At 36.9% G+C, this 27,990-nt stretch overlaps 2 protein-coding genes across 14 annotated transcripts; both read right to left on the minus strand.

The window, feature by feature from the left end:
• Positions 1-4: 4 nt before the first annotated feature.
• mtmr1a (myotubularin related protein 1a) lies at positions 5-12,293 on the minus strand. 10 transcript variants are annotated; one of them, XM_056746101.1, is made up of 17 exons: positions 11,100-12,293; positions 9,741-9,843; positions 9,503-9,526; positions 8,064-8,132; positions 7,782-7,851; positions 7,602-7,696; positions 7,388-7,495; positions 6,546-6,647; positions 6,350-6,433; positions 6,116-6,265; positions 5,150-5,338; positions 4,720-4,905; positions 3,818-4,024; positions 3,569-3,661; positions 1,865-1,982; positions 1,590-1,762; positions 5-1,496 (listed from the first exon to the last, which is right to left on the minus strand). In XM_056746101.1, exons 1-17 carry the CDS (start codon positions 11,219-11,221, stop codon positions 1,329-1,331), a joined length of 2,061 nt encoding a protein of 686 aa, XP_056602079.1. In that variant the 5' UTR covers positions 11,222-12,293; the 3' UTR covers positions 5-1,328. The 10 variants fall into 10 exon arrangements, with proteins under 10 accessions (XP_056602079.1, XP_056602087.1, XP_056602070.1 ...); XM_056746109.1 differs by having other exon boundaries at positions 1,590-1,766; positions 1,869-1,982; positions 7,782-7,848; positions 11,100-12,290; XM_056746092.1 differs by having other exon boundaries at positions 1,590-1,766; positions 1,869-1,982; positions 11,100-12,290.
• A 1,869-nt stretch (positions 12,294-14,162) lies between these two features.
• Positions 14,163-27,967, minus strand: mtm1 (myotubularin 1). 4 transcript variants are annotated; one of them, XM_056746186.1, is made up of 15 exons: positions 27,901-27,967; positions 26,215-26,300; positions 24,562-24,634; positions 23,722-23,816; positions 22,844-22,954; positions 22,484-22,585; positions 22,320-22,403; positions 22,078-22,227; positions 21,656-21,841; positions 20,897-21,082; positions 20,174-20,377; positions 19,843-19,935; positions 18,311-18,424; positions 17,338-17,514; positions 14,163-16,082 (listed from the first exon to the last, which is right to left on the minus strand). In XM_056746186.1, the coding sequence occupies exons 2-15, from the start codon at positions 26,275-26,277 to the stop codon at positions 15,900-15,902; spliced, it is 1,821 nt and encodes a 606-aa protein (XP_056602164.1). In that variant the 5' UTR covers positions 26,278-26,300; positions 27,901-27,967; the 3' UTR covers positions 14,163-15,899. The 4 variants fall into 4 exon arrangements, with proteins under 4 accessions (XP_056602164.1, XP_056602173.1, XP_056602158.1 ...); XM_056746195.1 differs by having other exon boundaries at positions 26,215-26,297; positions 27,901-27,954; XM_056746180.1 differs by lacking the exon at positions 27,901-27,967 and adding an exon at positions 27,778-27,873.
• Positions 27,968-27,990: the final 23 nt, after the last annotated feature.

Genomic DNA, 27,990 nt, shown 5'->3' on the forward strand with positions numbered 1-27,990 from the left:
AAACAAATATACACATTATGTTTATTCTTTTTTGTAAGGTGCATTATAAAAATCCAAGTCATACATTTTTAAAACACTAACTGGCATTGAAAGTTGGTCTCTTAAAGTTAAGTTCACACACCATCATTTACTCATCCTCTTGTAATTTCAAACCGTTATGACTATATTCTGGCCTTCATTCACTTGCATTGGTTTTGTGTGCACACAATAAAAGTGAATGGGTACCGCGATTGCTTGGTTACCAACATTCCTCAAAATATCATCTTTTGTGTTATGCAGAAGAAAGTCATACAGGTTTGAAATGACAAGAGGGTTACTAAACAATGACTAAACCTTATGGGGGAACTGTCCCTTTGAGGTGCACACCCCGAGTTGTTAAAATGATCTGAAATGTTTCTCCCTTATACTGTCATAACTTCCTTTCTTACATACTTATTAAGTGTACAAGTTGACAAGCAATAACTGAAGATGGTAAAAGTTTCTCGCGCAATATGTAAAGGCTCCACAGAAATACACAACAACAACACAACAAACATACTCAACAGGTGGAGTGCGGATATGATGGTCCCTATTTTACCTTCTGTAAACATAAATTTCAGTAGTACAGGCAGTACATGGTAAAGTATGCATATGAAAACAGAACAGACACTATGTCTTTCATCTTTATACTAACAAGTGCTTGAGAAACACACAAAAAAAACATTATGTGGTTTAAAATGGCAGTATTTAACAGCACCATTCTCTCCTGACACAATGAAGGATCTAATCTTTACAACAAAATGATGTTAAAACAACTATCCCACCTAATTTTACCAACTAAAACATTCACATGCGTAAATAAGTAAACTATAGAAAAAATAAAACTGGAGTGAAATATAAAAACAGTCATACCGAAATTGCCACCGAGGCAGGTTGAGGTGATTAAAAACTACAAACTAATAAAGAAAATACTAGAAATGAAAGACTCTATAAAAGCCGACAACACACTTATTCTTCAGCCAATAAATTATTACAATTTCTGCATATTTACACGTCAAATATTAGAAATTAAACTAGTTAAAATACAGGACAATTTATAACCAGAATTAAAACTCCAATTAAAGCTTTTCCTGATCTGACTAGAAGTATGTGAATGAGAGCAGTTTCACAAAAACAAAAAATGACAGTGAATTGTGCAGAAGACTGTCCACTTTTTGGGTGTTATTGCAAGTTTTTGAGAGTTTCAGTACTTGGCTTTTTGTATTTTTGAAGTGAGAATAAAAGACTTGACAGATGAAGATGTCACATTACCGTTTTTGTTTAAACTAGAGCTTACTTTCCTATGTATTTTAAACGGAGGTATGTAGGGGTGTGCCGCCATGTGAAGGAGAATACGCATGCTCTGCGGAGGAGGAGATTGAGTGTGAAGCAGATACTTCTTTCTGAAGTTCCTCCACCTTCCTCTGAAGCTCTGTACGCAAATACAGCAGCTCCTTCAGGTTCTGGTGTACTGGCATCTAAACAAATCAACACAAACAGGAGTTAAATTATATTTGAGATAAAACGATTGTAAAATAACACATGATAGCTCTTTTGATGACGTTTTGCACCTGTGGTCTCATACGGGGGTTCCAGCGCACATAATATCCGACCCACAGCTCTAAATGCCTTAAACTAGCTAGAGGGTACAACACATGGTTTTCATAGTTCACATAAAATGGGTTGGTAAAGTCTTCTGGCTGACTGTTAATGTAAGACCACAAAGACACCGTCTTACTGTTCACTTCCTGAATAAAAGAAGAGAAAAAAGAACATTTAGAGCTTCAGGTATGAATCATTTGACAAAAAAAAATCCACCACTCCCTTCAGATTTTCACAACGGAACTTGCCTTTTGTACTCTCTCATGTTCACTGTTGTAGAGAAATGTACCAAACAGACAGCTATAGAGGTGGTCCAGAATGGTGATGAGGAAGAGCTCATTAAATTCAAAGGCGGTGGGAAACTAGTAGATAATATAAAGAGAGAAAGTGAGTTCCAATAAGTCAGCAATTTTCATTCACGCTTTCGTTCATTTATTCATTCAACTTGTAAAGCACCACAATATCCAAATTCCAGAATTAAGGTCTGTTCTCATCTAGGACGATAACTATGAATCTGGAAAACAGTGGTTGATAGCACAACAAAATTAGCAACGAAACAGCGGAATCAGTTTCAGAATTATTTTTGTTAAAGCTGATTAATGTTAAACTGTTGGTGTGAGATCAGAATAAACATTACGTATTTTTTAAGGAAATAAATAACTTTTGTTTTATCTTTCTTGGCCAATGAATCACACTCAAAATATGTGTTAGGTGGTGGAGAGGGAGTTTTTAGCCATTACAGGTCTTTAGGGCAGGGGTTATGGGGCCTGGGGAGCAACCAGATAGTTCCAAGTCAAAATCACTCATTACTTGACATGCATTCTAAGCTGTCATGAAGCAAGATTAATTGTGAAAGTTTCTACATGACAAATACATTTGAACTAAAAATGTTTCTCTTTAGTTATATTTGACCAACATTATTCTAAGTGTCCCCAATTATTATATTGAAATATTTTACTTATTACATGTGTAACAACATTTTTAATCTAAATTATATTCATATTTATTTAATCTATTAATATTTTTTTAATTGAGTTTGTCTAGTCTTGGGGCAGGATCATGACAGTACCACATGTTTTGTGTGGAGAGAAACACATTATTGTTGGTCACGACATAATGTCCCCGCCCTCTCGTTACCTCGTCAATTATCCTGTTATGGTTTCATGACCCTTACCTGTTCCCTGCATGATTTGGTTCCTTATTTAATGCCCTTATGTTCTCTGTCTTGTGCGGTTTGTTTTGCCTAGATACCGCTGTGAATGAGGATACAGCTTCTGTCTTAATATTGAGGAAAGTCTAGTCAGTGTTTTAGTCAAGTGTTTATTCTTATTCAGTCTAGTCAGTGTTTTTTTGTTCTCTGCGAAGTATTAGTTTATCGTCTTGTGGTTTTGCCCCCTTGTGGGATTTGTTTTGTGTTTATTTTATATTAAAGTATTTTCTGTTAACCCTTTCACTGTATGCGTTTGGGTTCTGTCCACTATCGTGACACAGATATGTATTTTTTGATGACACGGATATGATGAAGCGCTTTACAAAAGCTTCATCATATTTTGGGGTCCCAGGCATTATATTGTTTTAAAACCCCCTGCTTAAGGCAAAACTTTAAACAGTTGCTGAATTAAGAGATTATTGTATATGTGTAGAACTAACAATGTTTATAATCATATAATATTGTGACACCTTTATTATGAACAATTCTTATAGCGGAAAGTAGGTGAGACGTTATAGCATTAATTGATCAATAACACATATGTCAGAAAACAGCAGGAACCCTGAATTCATTGATCAGTCATGCATTGAGCATGTGCTGATAGTCTATATAATGTATCCATTCATTACGTATCATGCCAATAGAGACAATTCAATGATAAATACTTAATGGGTTATTTTAATATTAAACAGTAATAAAGGTCCCATTAAGATAACACCTGTTTTACTGAAAGCTCACCTGTCTCATCACCTGCCAAACACAGTCAATAAACTGCACGAATAAAGGGGAGCGCTCAGAGTTTAAATGATTTTCATCTCCATGACCGACACGCTGGAATTATGAGAGATAGTAATTAGAAATTCACAAATTCAAACATATTCATTTTTGAAGCTGTAATAGTTGCCCCAGCTGTGCCTCTGTGATTGGCTACATTCAGTTTTCTATCCCCACACTTTCCTGTACTGACACACAGTCAGTGTTCCTCACCGAAGCAAACTTGTGTCCAAAACTCATCCATTCCTTCTCCAGCAGCACCTGGAAGCCCCGGAGAGTTCTGTAGTAGGAGTCCAGCATCAGCATAGACAGAGAAGTGAGCTGAGCCGTACGGTCCCAGCCGTCACTGCAGTGTACCACCACAGAGCTCTTACTGGACTCCACCTTATCTGCAATCCGCACTGCACTCACAAGCAACAGCTAATGAGTGAGAGAGACAGAGAGAAAGAGCTCCTTTACGTTCTGATCCATTAACATCATTTCAAAAATGATTGACAGTAAGCATACAGTTTAGATTGGTAGTTTTGTTCTGTTCTGGGCAAAACGCCCTCCCCATCCATGCAGCCAGCATGAATAAGAGCAGGGAGCACAGCGATAACCCCCCTTAGGGTTAAACAGAACAGAACAAGCAGATCTCAATAGTTCTTAAAGACATTTAAGTGTAACATATAGTTAAAATGTAGTTGAGACTTATGAAAAGGAATAACAGAAGTCCCGATTGTAAATTTGATGTGGAGCTGGGGATGGAGGAGGGTAATTTTCTCCTGAGCAACGCGATAAGCTGTGTTATTAGCGGGTTCATTTTTAAAACGGAAGCTGTGATTGTATCATATTTCTATAGGTAAAGGAGGATCAGCTGATCCAAGCTTTACTCACGTGACCAGCCAGAACTAACGCTATACGCTTGATGAGTGGTGCTCGCAACATCCCTCAGAACAGTGTTTGGGTCCATATGACACCCGTACGCAATTTACTGTCTTAAAAGATGTTCAGTTAACATTTTGATTCAGTTGTAAATATTCTGTGTGTTGTATTTTGTTCTAAAGTTTGTGTAGAGTTAAAAAAACGGACCAGTGTTGCTGACTAAAGGAATAACAATGAGGGGTGTGGTTTACCCGAATGTACTCCAGCCAGTGTGTGGAATCTATGGCTGAATGCCAGCGCTGTTCATCGATTGTGGGGTAAACCACCTCTTTCAGCTTACGCAGAGACTCTCTTATAACATGAATGTTAGGGATCTCCAAGAAATTCAGCTCCATGTTGGGATAGAAGTTCTCATTCTCATAACCTCCATCTTTAGCCTGTTGGGTGGGACAGCAGAAAATAAGTAAAGATGATTCATGAGTTCCATTTGTATCTCCTGATGAAATGTCCAACACAGGTCTATAATAGATCTGCACCAGTGCAGATGGCTGCTCAGTTATTTAAAACTAGATTTGGGGAAAGAAATAAGGATGAAGGCGAGGGTCTGAGACAAAGAAATCATTTTCAGAGATTTTAATTTTTCACTCTTGATCATGAATCAGGCTGCACATGTATCATTACCTTATGATTATCGGCTACGGTGTTCTGCCGAGCATCAAATATGGTGAGTTTATGGGATTGTGCGTTTGCATCCATGATGGTCTGAAGGTAGTGCTCATCTTCTTTACACCGACGGTCTGTGGGCCCCACCATTGGCTGACTGCAACGCACTATAGTGGCCTGAGATTCTGGGTGGACCCAGGAGAGGACCTGAAAGAGAACAGGAGATACAACGTCTTGCTGTGATTCAATTAATTTTTTGGATTTTAAGGGATTGTTCAGCCAAAACTAAAAATGCTGTCATCATTTACTCACCCTTAGGTTTTGCCAAACCTGTATAACTCCAAACACAAAGGAAGATATTTGGAAGAATGTCATTAACCAAACAGATCTGATCCCCCATGGACTGCCAGAGTAGAGAAAATCAATACTATGAGAGTCAATGGGGGATGAGATCCGTTTAGTTTTGGAACAACCTGAATTTTCATTTTTGGCTGAACTATCCCTTTAGGAATGAAAATAAAACTGTATGAGGCAACTGATGATATGAAACAAAACAGATAATATTATTATGCTGACACTATGAAGATAGAATTCATATGTAACCCAGTCTGTGAAACCCCATCTAAAGTCATTTTTTTGTAACTTGCTAGTTTCTATACAAAATGATCCTACATAATGTAAAGAACATTCTGTGAAAAATAAACATGTTAAAATTTGATATTTTCTGTGCAAAATAATAAAATATAGTGTCATTCATTTACTAAAGAACATCTTCTATCTATCATCTAATTTATCATTAACAGCAATAACCACACATTATATATTTTAATATATTTTATGGCTTAGACTACTTTAATGCTCATTATCTCAAATAGATTATTCGACTTCAGTCTGGATTTCACAGATTGGGTCACAAACTTTACTCTACCTTCACTTTATTAAATGAATAAATTGTAAAGTATAAATGCAGGCACACAGACTGACCGGAATGCGGTGTTTGGCTCTGAAAGAGGCCACACGTTTGATCTCATCATCTTCAATACTCTTTGGAATAACAAGTAAAGCAGGATATGTGTCACACACTTCATAATTACTGTTGATCTTACGGATGGTCCAGCTCTCATTCGGCAAACCCTACAGAGGAAGTGGAGATTGGAAAATGAGAAAAAATAATCTTTAAGAAGCTCTAGTGTACTGAATATAGCATTCCTGTCTCACCATTCTCTTGTACTCAGCCACTGGATCATAAACCTTCCATCCATCCTCTGGAAACTTTTCCTCGTATTGGAAAGTGAAGAGAGGCTGGAAGAGATGAAGGAACAAATTGATTTGTCAACCAATTGCACTGAATAAGGAATGATTGACAAGTCCAGCAGCCAATAACTGCTCTGTATTGAGTATAAGGATGACTTACCAGGCCATTAGACAAGGGGAAGGCATACTTGGTCAACGTCTCCAAAATCTCCAGCTTACTCTGCTCCTCATTTTTATAAGCAAACCTGGGACTTCTCATATCCTGTTAAGGCAATTTTACACATCACTAAAAATTGTTTATGATTGATATTAAAAGTCTTTTTTTACTGAGATTCTTTTTATTGTTTTTCCAAGTTCAATTCTGAGCAAACTGTCAATGCCTTTCCTTTAAATTCCTGTAAACACTATTCACTTCATTAAAAAATGAAGTGTCAATTTTAATCACTATTGTAAAAAATGTTTATTATCTGATAAAAAGGACTCCTTTTCTTATCCTACCTGGTGGTGTCAACCACAATAAGATCATAAAAAAGCAAACTTACTTCATCTAAACATTAATAAAACGTTTCTAAAATCAAAACAGAAATAGAAGTATAAATGGATCTCTCAAAGAAAAATGGTGTATTATGAATGAATGAGAATAAAAAAGGTCGAAATTTTAAAAGAATAATAATTACTGCAAAGCCAAAGCAGGTCAGAAAGCAAAGGACAATATCCTGTATAATTCTAATGTGTGTGCAGGTTTCAGTTTTTCCTAAAAAAGGAATAAATATATATTAAATAAAAAAACTTATTTTACATTCCAGGTGTCCAGTTGCCTGGTTAACAAACATAGCTTACTTTGATCTCCATGCTGGAATGTAAATCATCTAAAACAGTAAATATCACAACAGTAAATCTCTGTGATGAAAGTAAACACTTTCACTGAGCTCTATTGTTGTGGATGGATGTTCACCAGCCCAGTCTGTGGATATACAGGTGGTGTGTATACAATATTCTAACCTTACAGACAATCTCAATGCCACTAGTATTTTCTCCAAGACTCTGTACGCTAAAAGTCTCCAGTCTGCTGATAGCACAGATGTTCACGTCCAGCAAAAAAGGAGCATCCTGCAAACAGACAAACATGCATACATCTAAAAATATATCTGAAGAAGCCATTCAGAACACATAGGCTTCTTGAAGAGATAAAGAATGCTCCGCTTGGAAGACGTACCCTTTCTAGACTGATGAAGTAAAGTTTGTAGTCTGTGACTGTCAGTGTGCCCCTCACGGCTCCAGTTAAAGGACAGATATAAATCACATCCTTAACTTTGAATGCAGGAAAACATGTTATCAAGTATGAAAACACAAGCACAAACAAGACTCAAGCACAATCTGGAATGATCATACACACCAGTGGTTTTGATGGTTTCTCCAGGGACCAGTTGGACTTCATCCACAGGTGCTTGCCTTTTGAATACCTGCTGCAGAATAACACAAATACTCAAATTCCAGCCAACTTCATCATTTCAGTTAAATATGAATTAGTGAGATTCATTGTTTGGTTTACTCAATAAGATATAACCAGTACAGGGTTAACAAAGAGCTGGACAGCAGTGGACATACTATATACAGTATGTTGAAACAGAGAAGCACAGAACTAAGGAAAAATTGTGTTAAAGCATAAGAAACTTGCCGGAGGGTGAGAGGGCAGCTCAAAGCAGCTGTCACACTGATAGCCATGTTCTTCACCACAGTCCTGAGACTTATAAACCAGGCGCAGGACAAACAGAGACAGACGGACAGGAAGAAATAAAGAAGAAAAAGAGGATGCTTTTAGCAGTTTATTAGGTTGAAAGAAGAACCTGCACGAGAGAAGAGAGAAAAAATGTAACAGAGGTAATAGCTGTGGTTTAAAGTGGATAGGTCATATCCTCATGCAGAGACAGGTAGTGAGATCTGAGGAAGGCAGAAAGATCACACAAACGAACAAACAGCTGCTCAAGCCAATACCATTACATTAGTTCAGATGCTTCTGGTGTGTTTCTACACAGATCTCAGGAACTACATCATGAGCCTTACCCTCAAGTTAGATCTCTTGGATACCTGGGGATCACATATAAGCATCAGACAAAGAGGAGATACAAATACACACATGTGTGCAAAAAAGAGATCGCAGACACACATTATAAAATGGCCAGTTCACCAATAAGTCTATTCACCCTCACGTGTATTCACTCATCTGTATTAGAGTCTATTTACTATAGAACAGAAAAGGTTAGGACGAATGTTAGGGACGACAGCTATATATGCCTAGTGACAATACAGTTACAACAGTTTTTTATTCAGTTATTAACATAACTGTTTATTACATGTTTTACATACAATAAATGTGAACTTGACTGAAGTCACCAGTCCCCAACATTCTCCTTTCCTGTTTGTTTTGGGTAACCTATTGTTGTTTGTTATTACATTACAATAACAAATAATAATAATAACAACAACAGGCTCTTTTTTCCAACTTATTAAACAACCTTTTGAAAATATTATTTAAGATTTATTAAAAATGATGTATCTTTTTGTGAAGTTGGGCTTTGAATGTGTAATAAAGCCCAACTTTGAGAAGACTTTAAGAGGGCTTGTCAAAATGTACGCACAACACATGAGCAAAGCTTATTGAGTAAAGACCTAGGAAAATGACAATTCCCCAATAAATATGTAAACCAAGTTGTATTTTCTTCATTTTGTACCATACACCTCATATTTGTATGATTTAATCTAACCTGGGGAGCATTAAAACATCTTTTTTTCCACTATTGTATTGTTATCCTTTGATTTGGGGATTTAGGGGAGAACTTATCTGGACACCTTTTCAATTTCCTGCTTGAGGAAGCATAAATTGACATTTATATATATAAAATGCATGACAACACATTTCTTGTTAAAAATCTTACATAACCAAACAAACTGAACAGACAGAAAGGTAAAGCATACTAAGTGTGCACAGAAAGTTGTCACATTACATAATAAGTTTTGTTAGACATACATAATCTATAGCTCAATTTGAACTTGACTGAAAGCAGAGAAGTGGTTTGGTTAGAACAAGCTGACAAATGCACAAACAGTCGCCCTTACCCTAAAATCTATCTTCTTCCCAACCTGTCAATCAAAAACACAACAGGTGTCAAAAAATGGCCCAGAGGAAAAAACTAAACTGGGCCAGATTCATTCTGAATGAGTATGTAATACACATACACATTTCAAAACATAAACAAATGAAAATATCATGTGCTTCTAAAAGATGACCTAAAGACCATTTGACAGAAAAAAGAGTTTTACTGAGAGTTTATGATTGTATGCAACACAGTCTCACCTTGCACTCGCGGGTCACTGCGTCTGGCGGGACGCCGCAGGACATTTGGCTTGAGATAGTGGCTGCTATAAGCTGTTTGCACCATTCCACATGAGATGACGGGCTGTGGAGAAACACAATTAACTCATTCTTAAGTAATTTCATTTGTGTGTTTAACTTAACAAAATTAATTTTTCATTGTTATTCAATTTATGACATCATAATAAAAATAAATTAATAGTTTGGTTAAAAAATGAGATAACCTCGTTCAAAAAAAAAATGTATTATGTTTTATATTATGCATTCCGATTAATATCTATCAAACTGCCGTGGGTTAAATAACTAAACAAATACAGCTAACTAACAACTTAGTTAGGAAGTTATCTCATTTTGGAACCAAACTCTTCAAATATATATCAAGTTTTGTACTCTGTAAAGGTGCTTAAAAACACATTTTAAAAAGTGTTATTCAAATAAATAGCATTCATTTTTATATTATTAACAATATTATTAATAGCATGCTCTTGATATAGGACCTGGGTAAAATGAAGGACGATGAAATAGTATTCCCACCCAGTTATTTACATGATGATGTAATTGAATCTCTAATAGTAAGAATAGAGAGTTTTAAGAGAAGTGAATAATAATATAATTGTATGTATACACATTACACACATATATGGAGCAAAGTTGATTAAAACGAATAAAAACACCTGTTCTGCCATTAAAACTATATGGCAGTGAGGTGTTCTGCGGCATGTCTCAAAAACCATTGCTAATACATTATTATAACACATTAATAACACACAAACAAATGCAAACAAAGATACATTCTTACACAGCACATTAATCTACTGGAGACATGTAATGTAGAATACTTTAATGTGCAGACATATGCTGTGTGGGCCAAAGATGACAGATGGCATTATGAGGTCAGGAAAAGGTGCCAGACACTCTGATCTGTAAATACTGAAAACGACTAAAATACTACAATATATATAGTATATTTTAACATGAGTTAATATCGTTAGATTGCTTTGGTAAAAGTGCTTCCTCTTACTAACACGACACAGAATGACATATTTCGCTCAAGAAGATAACGGGATGTTTGATATATTCGCTTTTTTTCAAAATGCATACTTTGTGTAACGCTCGTTGGCATTTCACAGTTTATACAAAAGCAGTTGCGATCCCTGTGTTATTTGTGTACAAATAAAGGAGTTTTTACGCGGTAAATATCATAACAATGGCCACACGGGACAGGACGCGTATCATCTCATCTGTACAGGCGTGTCTGCATCCCGTACATGCACAACCGAGCGAAAATACAGTTATTTCACATCGCAACAACACATAGATTTGCGTATTAAAATTGTGCACCTTTCTAGTGAATCCACGCTGTCCTTTCGTGATGCTGGGATTCCTGCTACCAGGGTTCGTGGTTTTCTCGGCACAACCGGCAGCATCGGACTGTCTGACTCAGACGAGTGCTGTTTCTCCATTTTCCGCTTTGACGAGCACAGTCGTGCAGGTTGTGAATGTATTAAGGTCTACTGTGAGAGCTTTGAGTCTTTAGGAAGTCATTTGTATCTGTGTGTGTGTAAGCGAGCCGCAGTCTGGTGTAGCTTCCTGTGACGCTTCTGCTGCTGTCGCTGACATACAGCGTTTCTATCTTTCATTTATATCAAGGAAGCAGCCATGACGGAACCCTCCCACCACCACAACAGCTATATTTGTACATCTCTATTGTATCTGTATTGGTATATAAAAGTACAACGGTATTATAAGCTGGGTGTCAATCAATGCTTAATCATACATTTAAAGCAAATTGGTGTCTGAAAATGATTTGTATTTACAGAATCATGTAAGAAGCAATGAAAACGAAAACACGGTGACGATGCTTTTACATTGTGGTTAGAAATGTCCATTTGATTATTATAGCCTATTTTGTTATTTTCGTCTTAATTTTTATTCAATGCGTTGTTATAGACCCTGTGATGTAAATAATCATTCAGGTTAGGTTTGATAAAAATTGTTTGACAAATTTACACAAGTGTTGTACTATTTTGGGGTTCTCAGCCTTGTCTTAGACACTCTGATCTTGGTCTTGACTAAAAATAACAGCCCTCTCACCCATTGACTACAGACCTATTGACTCTCTTTGCCAATGCATTGATGAAATAAACAGCTGGATGTGTCAAAACTTCCTTCAGTTAAATAAAAACAAAACTGAAGTCATTATTTTTGGCAACAAGGATGAAACTAACAAGGTAAACACATACCTTGACTTAAGAGGTCTAAAGACACGAAGCAAGGTAAAAAATCTTGGGGTCATTTTGGAGTCTGACCTAAGTTTCAGCAGTCATGTCAAAGCAATAAGCAAATCAGCATACTACCATCTCAGAAACATAGCCAGAATCAGATGTTTTGTCTCAAGCCAAGATTTAGAGAAACTAGTTCATGCATTCATCGCCAGCAGGGTGGATTACTGTAATGGACTCCTTACAGGTCTTCCCAAAAAGACCATCAGACAGCTCACACAGAACGCTGCTGCCAGGATTCTGACCAGAACCCCAAAATCTGAGCACATCACTCCAATTCTCAGGTCCTTACACTGGTTACCAGTTACTTCTAGAATCAACTTCAAAGTATTATTAATTGTCTATAAATCACTCAATGGTCTAGGACCTAAATACATCTCAGATATGCTCACTGAATATAAACCAAACAGACTTCTAAGATCATCAGGATCAAGTCAGTTAGAGATAACGAGGGTTCACTCAAAACAGGGCGAGTCAGCGTTTAGCCATTACGCCACCCGTAGCTGGAATCTGCTTCCAGAAGATATCAGACATTCACCAACAGCAGCTACTTTTAAATCCAGATTAAAAACACACTTGTTTAGCTGTGCATTCACAACCTGAGCACTGTGCTGCTTTACATCAACTGCACTTTTATTTCTAATTTATTTTTATTTGCTCTTATTCTTTTTATATATACAGTCACATGTTTTATCAATTTTATTGCTGTTTTATTGTTTCTTAAAATCTAAAGTTTTTGTGATCTTAAATCATTTGCATTTTAAAGATAAGACTTAATTCTTTCTGTCAATCAATTTATGTAAAGCACTTTGAATTGCACTTGTGTATGAAATGTGCTATATAAATAAACTTGCCTTGCCTTGCCTAAACAACACTGATCCATGTATAAGTTCATAATGATATTGGTTTCGTATGTTGATGTTAAGGTGAAACCTATTTGAATGAAAATAAATTCATTTGAATGAAATGGTTTATGGTAGTGATTGTCTGCTGAGCCTATACATTTCTAAATGCAGGTTTGGAGGTTTAAAGTGTTAAAGGGATACTCGCCTATAATGAAAATTCATCATGTACTCAACTGCGAGTTGTTTCAAATCTGTATCGATTTTTTTGTTCTGATGATCGCAGAGAAACATATTTGTATATTTGGAAGATTGCTTATAACCAAACAGAACTTTCCCCCCCATTGACTCCCATAGTAGAAAAAAACTGTTGAACACAAAAGAAGAAATTTTGAAGAATGTAGGACATTAAACAGTTCTGGGGCACTCTTGACTTCCATTTTATTTGTTCCTACTATGGTCAACGAGGGGCTAAATCTTTTTATTTATAAGTATTCTTTCAAATATCTTTCTCTGTGTTCATCAGAACAAAGGAATGTATACAGATTTGGACCAACTTGAAGGTGAGTAAATATGACACTATCCCTTTAATGTTAGAAGAATCTCCTTAGAAGATTGTATGAGGAGTATATGTATATCTACATAGTGATTGTAGAAGAGATTTAATGGGTCCTGTACACTTATGGTAAAGTAAGTAAGGCTTCAATGTATAATATATAAATGTCATAGACAATTTAAAGGGAGAGTTCACCCAAAAATGAAAAATCTTTCATCATTTATTAACCCTCGTGTCATTTCAAATCTTTATGACTTTCTTTCTTCAGCAGAATACAAAAGATATTTTGAAAAACGTTGGTAACCAAACACCACTGTACTCCCACTGACTTCCATTGTGTGGACACAAAATCTCTTCTGACATTTCTCAGAATGTCTTCTTTTGTGTTCCACAGAATGTTTGTTTGAAATGACACAAGGGTGTATAAATTAAACCTGTCAATTTAAAGGTGTATTTCAAATCAAATTGTGCCCCATCCACTTTCAGTAGTAAATGTTATTCCCACTATGGAAGTCAATGGGTTCATTTTGAAGTGCACTACTTCTTTAAGGTCTTTGTAGCAAGCATCGCTCTGGTCTAGTTTATACCCAAGTCCTGCCTATAATGCTACTGGCAGTAACGTGAAAACATACCAGCCGAACAAAGACAAAAGATCCCCAAAAAATAAAACACTTGAAAAAATGGAGGACAACAGTGATGAGCATGAAGACTTTTTCCATTTGAAATTGTTTAAATTAATTTAATCAGCATTATGTACATAACAACAGTTGGCCAACAAATAAAGGATACATGAGGGAATACAAAACACAAATAGATCCCTTTAAACTATCATATCTAACTTAAGAAAATGTCAGAAGAAGAGTGCAGCTTTCCTTCACTCAATCTCATGCATTGATCCAACGAATTGAGAACTAAAGAATTCCTACAGAATCAGATCTTTAAAATGTTACAAAGCAAAATCTAAATGCCCATTACAAAAACAAAGAAAAAAGAAACTATAAGAGGATGTCCAACAAATTACCTAGTTAACAAAACCAGCCAAAAACATATTTCTAATTACTTTCCTTTTTATAAAACCTGTCAAATTGTACACGGCATAAAATAACTATATTTTACAACAATAGAACTTTCAACAGTAAAATAGTTTTTTTTGAGGTAATTACATAGTTCTGGTACTTTTACAAAATAAAAATAGATTTTTTTGTAATTTCTTCCTCTTAAAACAATCAACCTCATGTGGTTTGCTTGTTTATTGAACATTTTCTTCGTCACACACTTTAAACTTCATATCCTCATTGAGGTCAAACTCTTTAGAAGTTCAGTTTGCGGAGGCAGCATTTGCAACGACTCACAGTAACCGACATCATGTTAAGTTACTTAATATCCCATATCAGCCACAGCTCCTGTACTGAAGAAAAAACTGATCTGGTGACAGCTCAAACACACTGCTTCATATCCCAACCGACAATGCAGTACTCAGATGCTCCGTCTCTTCGGAAGCAATACTATCAGAGACTGAATTGTGATTTTCCGTGGCAACTGCATGTCATTTTGAGGGGTAACCCCAAGCCACCCGTACATTCGGCTTTCTCTCATCTGAGCTCACAGGAGAGGAATCATTCCCGTCACTAAACACACAGTAAATGGAAAACACTGATGCTGCCATGACGAAACAAAGTTTGTCTATAAAATATACACCTGAAAACCTCAGATATGAGTAAAGGCACAGAAATGGTCTCTCTGTCACTCTCTAAAAAAAACCCTGGTTCTGATCAAATGTTCAGGAAATGTTCCTCCATATTGTTCACCCACCTGAGCAGCGAGTAACATTTATGGAGGAAAATTAAGACATTAACGTTACGCATCGGCTTCCCTGACCTTTCATGGTCAGCCATCAGTCCATCATTCAGTAAACTGACACTTGAAACAATTGCTCATCCAAAGGTTGAGGACCCTGCTTGACACTGGATAGACAAGACAATAAACAGCCTGAAGCTCATAGCTCTCCAAAAAGAACAAAACCAGCACTTTTAAAACCTTACAAACATCTTACCAGTGCTCAACATTCAAAAATGTTTCAGCTCTTCCTGATCTAATCAGTTTAGTTCCTAACATGCATAACTCAACAAATAAACCACATCCTACATCCATCCAACTAGATCGCTTTCAGTCCTCACATGAGCATTCCAAACAGTATCCAAGTGGTTTCTGGGATACGCGTACACAATTTCAAATACTTCTGTCCATGGTAAGCAGCACGAAACTAACAGCACTGTTATACTTTAAGGCTTTTCTCATCGTCCGTGTTTAACTTTTTTTTGCGCGATGAAGGCTGTACTGTGATTTATTGCATAATTGTTTTTTTACTCGTCAGAACTGACGTCACTACTAATCGTGTTACCATATTTACTACTATTGCTATGTACACACGTTCCATGTCTGTATGCTTTTGCGAGATCAATCAAAATGGTGTTTGTAAGTGTGTGATGTGCTGATTGGGCGTGGCAGCATTGGGGGTGGAGCTGTTTGTCAAGTGGGTGGAGGATGGGGTGGAGTCTGTGAGCTGCAGTTCCTCCAGTTTCTTCAGGTACTGATCCCTCAACGCCAATAGTTCCTTATAACGCTGTTCCACTGGACTCTGTTGCTGAAAACAAACATGAACACAGATCAGTGTGACAGCTGTCAAAACTTTTACCACAAAGAGGGCAGCAAAAAATCTGACTAGTACTCAAATGCAATGAAAGGTAAATGTCAAAGGGTGAAGGTTCTCATGACTGATCATCACAATGTGGAGTTTGCAAATTGATTTGAGAAGGTGGTGGGTGAAGTCCAGCTATTTGAGTATTTCTATGGTTGTTTAGTAGAGGGAAATGTTTCAAAACTCAAAAACACACAAAAGCTTTCTAAAAATGAATGCCAAGTATAGCTTGTGTTTGTGGCAGTAAAACATTTTGTAAGTCATTGATTTATAAATATATATTTGTGTGAAACATACAACCGCAGAAAAAAAGAGAGCATTTCTAGATGTATTGTGGCCATTCCACTCCAGTGTCTGTTGGACAAAATTTCAACAAAATAAAACCTCAGGAGTGACATGGAGTCAATGTGTTTCACAATGTGAAAGACAGGAGTGACAAGACTGTGATAAAATATATATATATATCTTTTAATAATATTTGGAACTTTTCCTAAATACAAATATTACTGTTGTATTGCTTAAAAGTGAACATGAACTTGTTTTCTCAGCAGTATTTGCGGTCTGAAAAAATACAGAGCATATTTTTTGTTATTTTGGCCTGTTACTCCATGTATTTGTGTATCAACTATTTGTGTGTTAAGTATATTAATCATTTGGGAATATAAAGCAATTCTAGCCTTACATAAATGCATAACATCCAGTTTAAAATTCAGTTTTGATGCTAATTCAAAAGGGATTGTCAGTTTTAAGACAACCGTTGCTAGTCCATTACAATAAGGCTGACATTTGAATGGTTTTAACTGATGTTTAGGCTTTAATTTCTTTACTGGTAACAAAGATTACTTTAAGGTTTATTAATGCCAGTGCTGGAGTGGCTGTGTAAAACCACAGTGAAGGTATGCGCGCCTATGCGTGTGTGTGTTGATAAGAACAATTTGAGTGACAGTTCTCTGCAGCGCCAGTCTAGACGTAATTACTGGATAGAGAGGATTTTCTGCACCACTGAATCAGGGGGGTAAACACGCTCACCCAGAGGCAAAAACACCCAATACACTAGACAGACACATAACCATTTTTCATGTCACTCATGTGGCCACACATCTACTAAAAACAGCACTGTTTAATAATGCCTAAGTATAAAAACACCTACAGGCCAGGGTTATAGAAATCCACAACACGATGGTGAAATTTATGCTGATACCTGGTGTTGTATGCGAGGGTTCCAGCGGATGTAATAATTCACCCAGAGCTCTAGGTGGCGCATGCTGGCTACAGGATAAAGCACGCGACTTGACTCTGGCGTGTAGAAGGGGTTTGTATATGAGGCTGTGTCACTGTTGATCATAGACCACAGAGACACAGTCTTTGTCCGAACGTCCTATAAAAAACAACAATGTAGACAAAAGAAGCAACAATTAGTATTACATAATAAATATAAATATACTGCATACTGTAATCTAATACTAAACATAATATTTAACCTTTTATTAAAAATGCCTATCGTTAATTTACTAGGTGTTAAGCGTTTAAACGTATTGTCAATGCAGATTCGTAGGCGCTGTGTTACATCTACTGGTTAGCAGCAGCTGTAAAGAAAGACTGTGCTCTCTAATATTGAGAGTTGTAGTGGTAAAAGACTCTAGAGGGTCGACAGAATGAATGTTTCATCTCTCCGAAGTGCATCTACTCTGACTGAGAGCCAGTGAAGCATCTCTTTTACTCATGCTCTACTTCACACAATGAGCGCAGAGAGAAATAAAAGGCAACATGTCTGAGAGATGGAGCAGAGGTCAATATATCCCTATGATGCCTCAAATAGAAAGTGAGGAAGATGGGAATTCTGCGAAAAAGGTTTGGAAACTGTAAAATTATGAGACACATTTAAATTAATTCAGCCTATATTTTCATAATGTATGCATAAGTGTTACACACTGCAGTGTATATACATGCGAGGACAATGAATAAGTCCATACGATAATATAATACCAGCTTTTATAGAAATAGTTCTCACAAAAATGGTCGCTATTATATTTACTAGTGTGCAATGTGATAATAGATTCAGTTCAAATTGAAAAGAGCTCTAAATTGATTCCAAAAGCGAAGTTCAGAGCCTATAAAACAATTGGTATAAAGTAACAGCAAATTTGTGTAATGTGTGTGTGCTGATTTCTTACATTGGTGTCACGGGCACTCTCGCAGTTGAAGAGGAAAGTGCCAAATCGGCAGCTGTACAAGTGATCCAAGATTACCATCAGGAGACGTTCATTAAACTCGAATGCTGTCGGGAACTACAGGTGTGGAACATGGATCAAAGGTAAACAAGATCATTAAAAGCATTATTATTAGATTATTTATTGTATTGTGGTTTTCTGAAAGTTTAGTTCACACAAAAGCCTAAACATATTTATGTTTCTTTGTCGAGTATTTAGGAAGCTGATATTCAAACAATAAAACTGGACAGTAATTTTTAGTGACCAAAGACATCCTTATGTGACTTCAGAAGCAGATAACACCCCTTCATGTGAGGACAAGACCAAAACTGAAGACATTATTCATTGCTTATCTTTCCTGTCCCCAGAGCTCTCAAATCCCATTCACTGTTATAATGTGTAAAATATGTTTGACAGTGATAGCACACCCTGCTGTTTCTCAAATAATGTGAATATGTTAAATAAATTTAGGGCTGTTCAACGATTAAACGCATCCAGAATAAAAGTCTGTGTTACGTGTAATATCTGTCTGCGAACTGTGCAGGTGTTTATGAATACAAAATGCTAATATTTTTTTCTAAATGTGTGTACGTGTATATTAATATTTATGTATAATTTAACTTGTATATAAACTTTTTTTTGTATTTTATATATTGACCGTTTCATCGGGACGCGCGTGCCAGGACTGCAGTTAACTTCTGGTCTGTGTTTGGCTAGTGTCTAATAATTTAACTATTTACATTTTATTTATGTTCGTATTCATTTGTTTTATTATTTTATTGTATAATAATTTCTTAAATAAACGATTTGCTGATATTTGTTGTATGTTCATTTTATTAAATAAACAATTTGTTGAATAGGTCCTGTAGTTCGGTTGCATTTTAAGAAATTGTACGGGAGACTGAGATTTGGCGGCTGAGCACAGTATCGCAGTCTAAATTCAAAATATCTGAGAGACAAGTTTAGCCAAGTAATGATTCTTCTCGGTTTCTTTTGCTAGTTATCAGAAATAATCTACAGGCACTCTATTGTTTTTGAATGTGTACTGGAAGTTAAGGGCAGCCCACGGATGCGTGCATGCATGCGCAGTAACGTTTGTTATGTTGTCACTTTGAAACCCTCTGTACATGTATGTGTATGTGCTTATGAATACAAAATGAATATGCACAGAACACAGACATTTATTATGTAAACACAAACTTTTATTCTGGATGTGATTAATAGCTTTTACCCACAGCCCTAATCAAATTTGAGAGCTATGGAGAGGAAGATTGTAAGTAAATAGTGATTTATATGACTTCATATACTACTTAGGTGCTTTTATGGTGCTTTTGAAGCTTGATGTATACAATACAGCAGCATAGAGAAAGAGAGAGAGAGAGAGAGAGAGAGAGAGAGAGAAACATATTGCCTTTTGTATTCTGTAAAAAAGTCACAAGCGTCCAGACTAAACAATAAATTCATTATTGGTTTAGATTTATATATTAGGTTCTTACCTGCTTCGTCATTTGCCAGACACAGTCGATGAATTGCAAAAAGATAGGTGATCTGTCCTGATCCGCATGATTTTTGTCTCCATGACCGATTCTCTACAAACACACAAACATCATATGAAGCAGGCACAAGATAAAGCTATGTAACTAGAAAATGAGCAACAATATATAGAATCAATTGTTTGATTAAACACATACTCAGCAGCAATAACTCCTTATTTATGATCTATCAAACTCTGTCAAAGAAGTCACTCTGTTAACATCACCTTTACTGTGCGATTTGGTTGACACCAATTTAAGCTTTGAAATCCCAAAACATTATGGTGATACTCACCGAAGCAAACTTGTGTCCAAAGCTGATCCATTCCTTCTCCAGCAGCACTTGGAAGCCCTGTAGAGTTCTGTAGTAGGAATCCAGCATCAGCATGGACAGAGAAGTGAGCTGAGCCGTACGGTCCCAGCCGTCACTACAGTGAACCATTACAGAGTTACCAGACGACACTTTATCTGCCACCTGGATGGCCCCCGATAACACCAACTAGAAAAGAAAGATATATATATCTTTTCATGCACTTTTTGCTATTATAATCAATCTTATAGATACACAGATTTTATCACCTGGGAATCGAACCTACAATCTTTTGCTCTGCTAACATAATGCGCCTGCACTTGAACTACATTAACTAGTGAATGCTAACATTTGTAATACAAGTAATTTCTCTAAAGTTACATTGTTACCAAATATAGTCAATTTCTTCACACATTAAAAAAAGCTTCCCAGTTTGAACTATTCAAATGATTAAACCTGAAAGTTTGGATTAGACAGATTGTAAGGTTTGTCTTTTTAAATAGATGTAGTCACATCATAGCCACAAAGCATGGTTTTCTATTTGCTAGTTAATGACTGGTGATGATAAGGACAGAGACATTTAAGAGCCACTAAAAGTATGAAAAATATTTAGAGAGAAGTAATAGAAAGTAAAGCCTGCGCCCACATTTTATCAAACAACAGACTTCCAACACAAAAAATAGCACCAGCATGAATGTTATGACAAACCTTGATATGTTCTAGCCAGTGGGTGGACTCCAAGCTGGAGAGCCAATGGGAGTCCTCCACATTAGGGTAGACAATATCCTTTAGTTTCTTCAATGATTCTCTCATTACATGGATATTATGGATGTCCAGAAAGACCAGCTCAGCATTCTGATATGCATCTTCGCCCTCGTAACCCCCGCCTGTGGCCTGGAGGGTAAGGGTTCAGAGGTCTATGGTTAAGGGGCAAGATTACATATAGAATTCCAACACACCTGCACTGAGAGTTCAATATAAACACCTTGTGTAAGAGAAATGGCTGGACCAATAAGGCCATGTCAGTGTTGAATGAGTAGTTTTGTAAAACCACTGGTGCACAATGAGGTAGATTTTAGTGTGATCTGCCAAATGGCAAAAATTGAAAACCTACTGGTGTGTACAGTTTATGTGCTTTATAGCTCATATGCTGAACAAAGTGTTTGTAGAGCTGAGAAAACAGACACTTTTTCTCAGCCCATAAATTTGGATTTTATTTTGTTCACTTTCATTAACCTATGCAAAACATAAGAAATACTTATAAACTTAATATACCAATAAACAAAGAAAAATGATGAGTTAAAAGAATTAGCTGATACATGTGAAATGCAACAAAGACCAACACCTACTTGAACCAAAGTAATGCATGTATGGCTTATCCAAAACGTTTTGAATTTCTGATCAAAGATGATGCAACTGATCAGGCAACGACTTTGTCCATTTATTAGCAGCATTCTGGAATCTAACCTTGTTCGCCACAGCATTGACGTTGGGCCTGGCATCGTAGATGGTGAGTTTTGCGGTACCATTGGCCTCACGGATTAAGTCCAAATAACGTTCATCGTCTTTGTTACGCTTTCCGCTCATGCCTACCAAAGGCTGACTGCACCGTGTAATCACAGCGTGGTTCTGCTTATGGAACCATGACAACACCTGAATGTAGGAGGAAAGATATCACAAATTTAGAAAGTGAAGATAACACCAAACACATAACTGCTAGAGATAAAAGTTAATTAATTATTCATTATTATCATACAAAGACATCCAATAACAATAAATAAATATCAACACATGTATTGCTCTATAGGACAGGACCTTCTGTTTTTAGATCACCCTATAAGTCTAGTCATTCATGTTTACACACGTCAAAATGAAGGAATAAAGCTCACCGGGATGCGGCAGCGAGATCGAAAGGTACCCACTCTTCTTAGATCCTCATCTGGGGCCTTATATGGAACAACAAGAATCGTGGGATAGGTGTCGCACAACTCGTAGCTCTTATTGATGAAAGTGATCCTCCATTCATTATTGGGCAGACCCTGAGAAAAACAGACCACAGTAAAAAACACATTTAAACACTATACAGAAAAACTAGAGGAAGATATGTTGGATGTAAACAGCTGGTCCTCACCTGCCTCCTGAACTCCTCCATGGGCTCATAAACGCTCCAGCCATTCTCCTCATACTTCTCCTGACTCAGATAAGCAAAGGGTTGCTGTGAACAACAAAGAGAAAGAAAAGTTAAAGTCAGTTAAATGAGGCATTCCAGAATAAAGCTATACACTACATACTGACCATTCCGTGAGATAGAGGAAATGCATATTTGAAAAGAATATCGAAAATGTCCCTTCGACTGTGGCCTTCTTGCTTCAGAGCGAATCGTAGGTTTCTCATGTCCTGACACACACACACACACTCACTCATTATTCTTTTTCAAGAACTTACATTTTCATTCGTGTTTTTGTGTTTGCATTGTTTTAATTAGCCCGGTGCAACAAGGCTCTGGGATTAACAATTTACATTTTTATACATCATTTCATGTCCTTTCATGTCCAAATTTATGTAGTATAAAACTGAATCTATTTAAATTATGTACATTTTTTTTTAATGGTATGTGTATTTCTATTATTTGTGTGCTATTTTGGGGGGCAGTACCTTGCAGGTGATATCAAGCCCGTAAGAATTCTCTCCTCGACTGGTGGCTCCTCCCATTTTCTCTATGCGGCTTATGACACCTAAGGGCACGGTCAAAGTAACCAGCGTCTCCTTGATAGAGAAAAAGACAGTGAGAGTGGGACGAAAGGACATAATATCAACACTCTTATGAATGTTTTATAAACAAAGCGGAATGGAATCCTATTACATATTTGTCTGACAGCAGAGCCATAAGACCTTTCAGATTTTTTTTATCTTTGAAGTTACACTTGAATTTCTACACAGACATACATTTCAATAAACTTCCCCACTTTAAGATCCATTTTGCTCTTTCCTTCTCTCTTTGCCAAGTTGACATATCATGGCAACAGACGTAAGCAACGGTCAAAACGTTCACAAAACAGGGCTGCAGGTGCCCACTACCATGTGCCAAGACAAAGACAGAGCCAGGAAAGATGAAAGCCTCTTTCTGATATGATAAACCTTTTCCTCCTCTCATAATCTTCTCTTTTTTCTTCGTAGACAGACCAACAGATGTATGTTATAAGTAAAGGTGGACACTGAAAGTAAATCCAAAATACGAGATACAGGAACAGGCCTGTAAAGGACAAACTGTGTGAAAGAAATAGGGGAAATTATGAACGACAGAAAGGAGGAAGGAAACGGATGGGCCGGTTTGGAACAGAGCAACACCTGGCATGTCCTCAGAGTGTCTGTGCTTGATTTTAACACTCCAGAGAAAGGTGAACTAAAGTAAAACAAAGAGCCATCCCACTGCTATTTTTTTTTCGAGTTTTGTTTTGAGTCCTGAGTCACATGAGCAGATGTTGTTTTATTTGATATGCACACATACACGTATTAGTGAAAGTTTCCCTTACTGTGTCAGTGCTCTTGAAGTAGAGTCTGTAGTTGGTGATAAACACCTTTCCTTTCAGCGCACCATTAAATGGGCAGATGTAGATGATGTCTTTATCTGAGGAGTCAAACAGATTTGGGCAATGTAACTTAATAAATGTTATCTAATAAAAACAGGTTTACGTCCCATTAAAACTATGACTCCTAATTCTTGAGTTTTGTGAAAGAATTACACAGTTTAACCTAAAACCTGTGTTCAGTCATTTAATCAGCATTTCTAGATGTATTGTGGCCATTTCAGTGTCTGTAGAATTTCAACAAAATCAAACAAGGGGACAAAGTCATCAAGATTGACAGCATGACAATACACATGAAAACTGTGTTAACAATTGTGACGTTCTCACATAGAAATATGTTTATGTAACTTCTCCTAAAAACATTGTGAAAAGTGAATTTTAACTTGTTTTCTTTGCAGTATTTGAGGTCTGAATAAAATATTTGTTTTCCTGTAATTTTGACCTGTTTCTTTGAAAATAGAAACAATATTTTTATTTGGAATTGGATAAATATTGTTATTCGTTCACAAAATTAAGAAAAAATATTTTTTTCTTAAACACATAAATAGTTGAATGCTTGAAATTTAATGAGAAACATTTAAGATTCTGCACTATTTCTACTCGAATGACATTCACCATGTTACCTCATCTGTTCCAAAGGTCATAATGTATTTACTTGCATTTATTAAACAATGCAAGATTCTCCTTGGAACATTAATTATTTAAGATTGTCTCAAATTTCAGAATGATATTCTTAAAACACATTATGAATAACAAACAGGTTTATGAAGAAACAAACAGACTCACCAATAATTCTCTCTTCTCCCGGCAGTGACGCAAAATCTGCCAGCGGCTCCATCTTCAGACTCTCTCTGGATGTCTGTAATCACATAGAGAAACATTAGGTTGACATACCTATCCCTAACCCTTATCAAATACAATTTGATTTGGTTGCTTTATGTTACTACTAAGAACCAGCTGGATTTTCTTGTGTACATTCTTGTGAGGACAGTTTAAGAAACATGCCCTTCAGTCTGCACACACAATTATTTCTCATAACAGATATGTTTTGATACTCACAACATTAATACTCTAAACAAACAGAAGTCTGACATGACGCCGTTTTCTGTGGTATTATATCAGAGAAAAGTGCAGTTCTGGGAAAATAATGTGCATGACAGGATGCAAAAGTGTGGGGGTGGTGAAGAGAGAAAAATAAAGAGTAAAAGAGACTGTCCAGTTTCACCCTGTCTGATGTGTGTGTGGTCAGGGATCCAGATTGTCTTTCCCTGGGCTATTTTCCTGCTGCCAGTTGAAGGTTAGTGAACCGGAATGTAGCTAAGAGCAGCGTTTGCTCCACGTAGCCGTTTATTCTGTCGCCCTTTTGCTGCCGTTCAGCGTTTTGTACGCTGTAAACTGATGGGCAGAGCGAAGCAAGGGCTTCTGGGTAATGATCCGGCCCATGCTATTTGGAGATGACAAATGTAGCAGCCAAACCCATGAGCACACACACACACTAACCTGACTCAGAGAAATAAGCAGGAGTTGAGTAAACACAAGAGGAGATGAAGAAGGGGGAGAAATGAAAACCGCAAATAAGAGGATTAAAAGAGAAGTCATTTTAGACGCAGTGTTTAATTTCTGTGCCGCTATCAACACCAAAACGAATTTAAAATTTGTAAAGACAGAAGAAATAATATGAAAAGAAAGAAAGAAAAAAAGACTGAGATAAGAGGCAAACAGAGACAATCACAGAGACAGATGTGCAGTCCTTTGTAAAATAAATCTCTCTAGCTGTCCTCGGGGACCCTGGGAAAATGGATACTAGGGTTCTGCTGCCTATCACCTGCCAGGTGTTACAGCTCCACTAACATATGTATGGAACAGCAGTCTCCTGGCTCAAACACCAGCGACGTGCCAACTCCCTGTCTGCCTGGCATCCTCTCTGCCCAGTGAGGTGTGATGTGCCAAGCCAGCCACTGTATGCATATGCATGCATTTAGACAAGAAAAGGTTGTGCTGCTTTTTAAGGAAACATTTTTGGTCACCATCTTAAGTTCCCTTTTTAGAAACACGTTTTTACTTACCAACATGCAATATACAAGTCTATAAATGGTGCTAATTACTAATTTCTGTGTAGACCTAAAAAGCAGCAAATATCGACTATAAATGCTATCTTCACATGCAGTTTGTTAATTCAAGTGGCTTCTATAGCTTCTATATGGGTGCTTAATAATATAGGAAAGGACAGCAAATGGCAGCTCTATTGATACCAGTGAAGCACATTATTTATTAATGCAGAAAACGAAAGTCTAACCTTCCAACAACAGCATCACAAATCTACAGGATAACGTAGTTTAAAATAAGCCATCGGGATAAAATTACAGAGAATAAGAGTTCTATAAGATCAAGTGTGGGGGTAAATGGGGGGCTGAACATCTACAATCAGACATCACTTACATTTTGGCTGGAGCTGTTCACAAAAGGACTGGAGTTGTAAGGCGCTATAGGAGCCGAAGCCATGGCTGGGTCTGCTTCTTCCACTGCTATTGAAAGACCAGAAAAGACTTGTTTAATCACATGAAAGAGGAGTCAGGAAAGGATAAGACATATTTTTTTAAGCCTTATGTTCACCAGAAACCCAGTTGCTATATTAATTTCGGGGAAAGTACCACAGCTCTTTTACTGAGTGGAAGTGAAAGGAAGTAGAATCTCTTAACCACAGCTCTGTGAATAATGATCATCCTGTGAAGTGATGCATTGTGGGACAGATGAATATTTACATCGAGTGTATTAAATTAAATTATTTTTACACAAACTGTCTGTCAAAATAAACCGGTGCATTGAATTCTTTCATATATGGTTATCATTCAGTGACATATTATTAACACCTGAACAACACTGTGTGGTACTAAGGTTGTCACAACTTACCAGTATTGTCAATATCCATGATATTAAACATGATGTGAATATATTACTTCTGATTATAATATTATACAATATTTAGTGTAAATTAGAATAACATTTAAAGAGATAATATCACGGTAATATCGTTACCCGGAATTATTTAGGCCACAAAAACCATGAATTAAAAATCTGATATAGTGACAGCCCTACATTGCACCAGCAGTACTTCACAACAACTGCCTGAAATACTGAAAGCAACAGAGACATATTAAAAGAAAAGATAATGTATAGGGATTAACATCGGTATCGGTCGGGATAAGTGTTATACAGGTAAATACAAATCATTTAAACAAACAAAGCTGAAAATCTATTAAAATAGGTACAAACACCATCACAACCTCACAGTCTAAGGTCATTATTGAGCACATATACAATTTATGGGCAAATTATGATCAGATGTTCAAATGTTGGTCATAACTCAAGAGGTAGCAGCTCACAGATAGACGTGTAAATGATTATAAGAGTCACAGAGAAAGAGAGAGTTATTTATAATGATGACAAGACGGGTTATGGCTCTCTAGCGTGACGCGGCACATCCACGTTATTCAGGGCCTCCTGTCACAACTGTTCTCCTACTTCAGCATCTAGCATAATCCACATTATTAAACATAACAGCTTTACAGAAAACAGTCGTATATAAAATACAGTTAAACGCTGCGTGATGCGACCTAAAAGATCAACATTGAGCACTTATCATCACAAAGACGAAAGAAGTAAATAAAATCCATGTGCCTGGTAATGTTTTTTACCTTAAACAATGTAAACCAGACAGTTTAAATGGCCCGATCGGGCATGACAGACACTTCACTATATTATGTGATGATGTGATGGAAAATAATGCTAAGTAGTATTCAACCCATGTATATACCGATACATTTCCCTGCATACTTTAAAACATTGACAGTTCGTAAAGGACACATCGAAGCAAGTTTAGCAAATGTATAGAAAAGCAACTTTTATAACTTCTGACGCTTTCATATGTGCACTCACACACTGGATGTATTCCAGGACAGGACTGAGACCAGGAAATACCTCGGGCCTATCTCTCTAACACACCTCTTAAGTGCCTCATGTAGCCCAGTCTCTCCTCAAACATGCCCCGAATATACGCCTGGCCTTTACTGAGAAAACATAACAGGCGACCTGCGCGATCTTTCGTTTGCGAACGTGTTTACTCACCCAGAAACTGCAATTCTCCGTTCCTGAGATCGCCAGTCTGTTTTGCACAGCCGCAGGAAGCGCACAGCCCGAGTCACGTGACGGCGGTCA

This window comes from Triplophysa dalaica, chromosome 1, assembly GCF_015846415.1.
Source record: "Triplophysa dalaica isolate WHDGS20190420 chromosome 1, ASM1584641v1, whole genome shotgun sequence".
NCBI classification, from domain to species: Eukaryota; Metazoa; Chordata; class Actinopteri; order Cypriniformes; family Nemacheilidae; genus Triplophysa; species Triplophysa dalaica.